This window comes from Cryptomeria japonica, chromosome 10 (genome assembly GCF_030272615.1).
Source record: "Cryptomeria japonica chromosome 10, Sugi_1.0, whole genome shotgun sequence".
Classification (NCBI taxonomy): Eukaryota; Viridiplantae; Streptophyta; class Pinopsida; order Cupressales; family Cupressaceae; genus Cryptomeria; species Cryptomeria japonica.
The window spans coordinates 323,609,715-323,614,013 of NC_081414.1; the positions used below are offsets into that span (position 1 = coordinate 323,609,715).

At 38.6% G+C, this 4,299-nt stretch overlaps 1 protein-coding gene across 1 annotated transcript; it reads right to left on the reverse strand.

Annotated features, from left to right (window-relative positions):
- Positions 1 to 1,320: 1,320 nt before the first annotated feature.
- On the reverse strand, positions 1,321 to 1,797 carry LOC131858959 (uncharacterized). The gene has a single exon (XM_059212457.1). The coding sequence runs from the start codon at positions 1,795 to 1,797 to the stop codon at positions 1,321 to 1,323; it is 477 nt and encodes a 158-aa protein (XP_059068440.1).
- Positions 1,798 to 4,299: the final 2,502 nt, after the last annotated feature.

The window sequence follows — 4,299 nt, forward strand, 5'->3', positions numbered from 1 at the left end:
GGAATAAGGTCTCTATTTATTTACCTTTAATTTTTATCCCACGGCACCCGGAAGCATTCCTTTCACCTTCGCGGGAAAAGGCCTTACTACCTTTTCCCGCAATGCATTTACCAACATTGTTTCTTCTCATGGGATAAGGCCTTTGTATATCCTCTGAGTATCCTCTTATCATGTGTTTCTCATAATTCCCTCCTATCTCCTGCTTGAAGGCGCTCCTCCTCGTTTGTTCACTTCATGCGGGATAATCCTTTTACGTTTATCCCCCTATCCCGCGACCTATCTCTTATCCCCGTGGGAAAATGTGGGATAAGAGATCCTATCAATCTCAGCTTGCAACCCTTATCTCACACCATCTCTATGTCAGCCTAGGAACCATTCGGGATAACTTTACCTTATAATACTGAGTTATCTCTTATCATGTGGTCTCATCATGGTGTCCTAAAACCACCATGAGATATGGTCTTCCTCTCTGCTTCTTATCTTTTCTTATCCAGCATGGCTCAGTGCATACTGAAAACTTCTATCATACCTGTGATCACTCCTTATCCTGTGTGAGCCTTTTCCCACTATGAAATGGTTGCGGGATAAAGATACCTTTGTTACCTCTATCTCCCTCTTATCTCATAGGGCTTGATTACCACTTCAAATGCGTTGCGGGACAAGCTTTGTTCTATGAGCCTTGTGAATTCCTTATCCCACGAGGTCGAGACCTCTCGCTGAAAAGCCTATGGGATAACATTTCTCTATGTTTCCTTTTGCACGCTTATCCCACACAACTATGACACTAAAGCGAGTGCTTAAGTGGGTTGTTTTGAGCATGTAGAAACCTTCCAAGGGTAAAGTGATCATGCGAAGGGGCCCCCTAGAGAAATTTAAAAGGCAAAACCACGAGGACAATTCAATTGTTAGGCATATAATAAAAATTAAAGCAACGGCCTCAAGAGGTGACTCCTAATGCACGGGGTAATGAACGAATGACAAAAGGGCCTCATGACCATGACTTAAAACCATGTCACCAACAAATATAAGTCAACTATGGAACATAACATTTCTCGGGGAAACAAAGGGAAAACCTTGAAAGACATAAAACCCCCCTTTTAAAAACCCTAAACCCTAAGCTCCAACACATAAGGAGGGCACAAATAAAGTCATTTTTTAAACACTTCCAATAGTGGCTCCAGCTAGGGGACATTTCACCACCCGATTGAAAGTGGGGATCCAGATCTCTAGGACAACAGACCAATCAAAAAATGCAGGAATATTTACAAAACCCTAATCTAACCTATATACAAACCCTAAACCCATTGTGCATGGAAATCTCTAAGCAAAGAAATGCTTAAGGAACTGTCCATGCACTAGCAATTCTTGCATTTCACCATTCATATCAATGAGGAAGTATGAATCCTCACCATTCTTCTCTGCAACAACAAATGGCCCCAGCCACAAGGATTCAAATTTGTCATGCTTGCCTTTATCTTGGGCTCTAGCATTCCAAAGCAGTACCAAATCATTAATTTCAAATTTTCTTTCTGATGCCTTTTTGTCAAAAAGATACTTACTTTTTTGTTGCAACTTCAGGTTCTTCCTATGAGCATCTTCTCTACTTTCATCCAATTCTGCAAGTATCTCCATTCTTTCCTCCAACGGATCTGACATTTCCAGGTCATTTTCATGGATGAACTTGTACACAGGTAGTAGATTATTTATTTGCATCCTTGCTTTAGATCCGTATACCATCTCAAAAGGAGATGTTCCTATGGCCTTCTTAATAGTGATCCTATATGCCCATTGTGCCATTTTTTAACATAGAATTCCAAGCTCTCTTATTTTTCTCAAGTGTTCTCTTGATGATCTTCATGATACTCTTGTTACTAGACTCATCTTGGTCATTTCATCATGGTTGATATGGTGATGCATATGAGATGTTTATCCCATATGATTTACAAAAATCTATGAACTCTTCAAATCTGAACACATGGAATTGTCCATGATGAGTCTTACTAGTACTCCAAATCTGGTCACAACATTGTTTACAAGGAAATCAATAACCACTTTATTGATTACTTGTCTTGTGGGGATGGCTTCCACCCACTTAGTGAAATAGTCTGTACCTACCAGTATCCATTTATGTCCACCACTAGACCTCTCAATGATCTCTCCAATCAAATCAATACCCCACAGGTGAAAAGGGGCCTCCACTTGCATAGGCCTGAGAGGTAAGGCTCTAGCATATTTCATCTTACCTAAGAACTTCTGGCAAGGCTAACACCTTCTTACATAGGTGTGTGCATCCTTGAATAAAGACGGTCAAAAATAGCCTGCCCTTAACACCTTGTGAGCTATGGTGTTTACTATAAAATGTCCTCCACACACCCCATCATGCATTTCTCTTAACACAAGCTAAGCCTGTTGTTCATCTAGACAAAATAATAGAAAACCATCTTTGTCTCTATAATATAGGTCTCCAGCAGTAAACACATACCTGTGTGATCTCATTTTTAAGGTTCTTTTTTGGTTTTCTATGGAACCTTCTGGATATATGGAGTCTGTAAGAAAATGAATGGTATCAGCATACCACTGGGTTCTTTGCAGGTTGTAAATGATACCTTTGAATCAAATAAAACATTTATCTAGGTAGCTTCTAAGTTGTCTTTAGCCATAAGCTTTGTCAATCCCATTCCTCGGACCAACTTAGTGATTTGAATGTCAACATTAAATTATTGGATCTTATTGATCCACCTTTACCTTTTGCCTATTGTCTCTGATTGGAAAAATATGTCCTTTATTGTAGTATTAGGAACATAATCTATGACTTGGGCACCTACAAGGTAAGGCCCAAAAAAAATTACAACCTTGACTAAAGCATATGCTTGTTTTTCCACAACGTCATATTTGAGTTTTGTTGCCTGAAGGGATTTGTTGTAGAAAACAATGGGTTGTTCATACCCCTCATTATTCTTTTGCAATATAACAACAGTTACAGTGCGGAATGAAGCAAAGGAAAAAATATGGAAAGGTTTGCTAAAATCTTGTGCCTTTAAAATAGGAGCCTCCTTAATTTCTCTCTTGATGGCTACAAAGGCTTCCAAAGCTTCATTTGTCCAGTTAATCACATCCCCTTTCTTTAGCATCCTAGAAATAGGTTTTACTAACTCAACAAAATTAGATATAAACCTACCAATAGAGTTTATCTGGCCAAAGAAAAATTGAATGGCTTTCATAGTTTTGGGAATAGGTATTCTATCAATAGTAGCCACTCTCTTAGGATTTATCCTTAAACCATCTTTGGAAACAATATGTCCTAGTAGTTTACCTTCAATTACAACAAAGTGGCATTTTTTAGGATTAAGTGAAATCCCATACTCTAATGCCCTGAGAAATACCTTTTCTAAGTGCAAGAAATGTTCCTCTACCTTCTTGGAGAATGTTGTTAGATCATCTTGATAAACAACCATAATGATATCTATCAAATCTGAAAATGCTACATCCATAGCTATCTGAAATGTTGCTCCAACATTAGTCAGTCCAAAAGGCATTCTGACATAGACATAGGTCCCCCATGGGGTGGTGAAGGCAGTCTTGTATTGTTCAGATTCCTTGACCTTTACTTGGTTGCACCTAGAGAATCCATCCATCATTGATAGCAACTCACAACCTGTGACGTTCTATAGCATTGCTTCCATGTTAGGCAGGGGTAATTATCTTTTAATGATGACACATTTAAATAAATGAAATCCACACATAGCCTAATGTCACCATTTTTCTTCCTAATAGAGACGAGATTGGAAACCCATGATGAGTTCCTGATGGGTTTGATAATACTGCCATCTCTAAGCTTCATTATCTCCTCTTGCATTTTGGGTCCAAGCACTGGGTTAATTGGCCTTTTCTTTTGCCTAAAAGGACTAGCAGCTGGGTCTAAAGGAATTTCATGTTGGAACAGGTCCTCTCTGTAAGCCTTCAGGTCATCATACGACCATGCAAAAACATGCTTATATTTTTTGAGCAATGTGATCAACATGAATCTGATTTTTAGACTGATCCTTTTACCAATGTAAACCTTTAGTGGGAGATGAATCAGTTCCTAAGTTAATTTCTTCAAGATCCTCTTTTTTTACAAGGGACTACTTCATTGTTTGACTGTCCTAATTGTCAAATACTCTTTCCAGGGCGACCAATCCTTTTGGGATTTTGTTTGTCTTTAGCTAGACTATCTCATTCCCAAAAATAGTGTCTTTTTCAACTATAGTTTCCACAAAAGCATTAAAATCGGTTTCTTGACTCTCATACTCATCTATG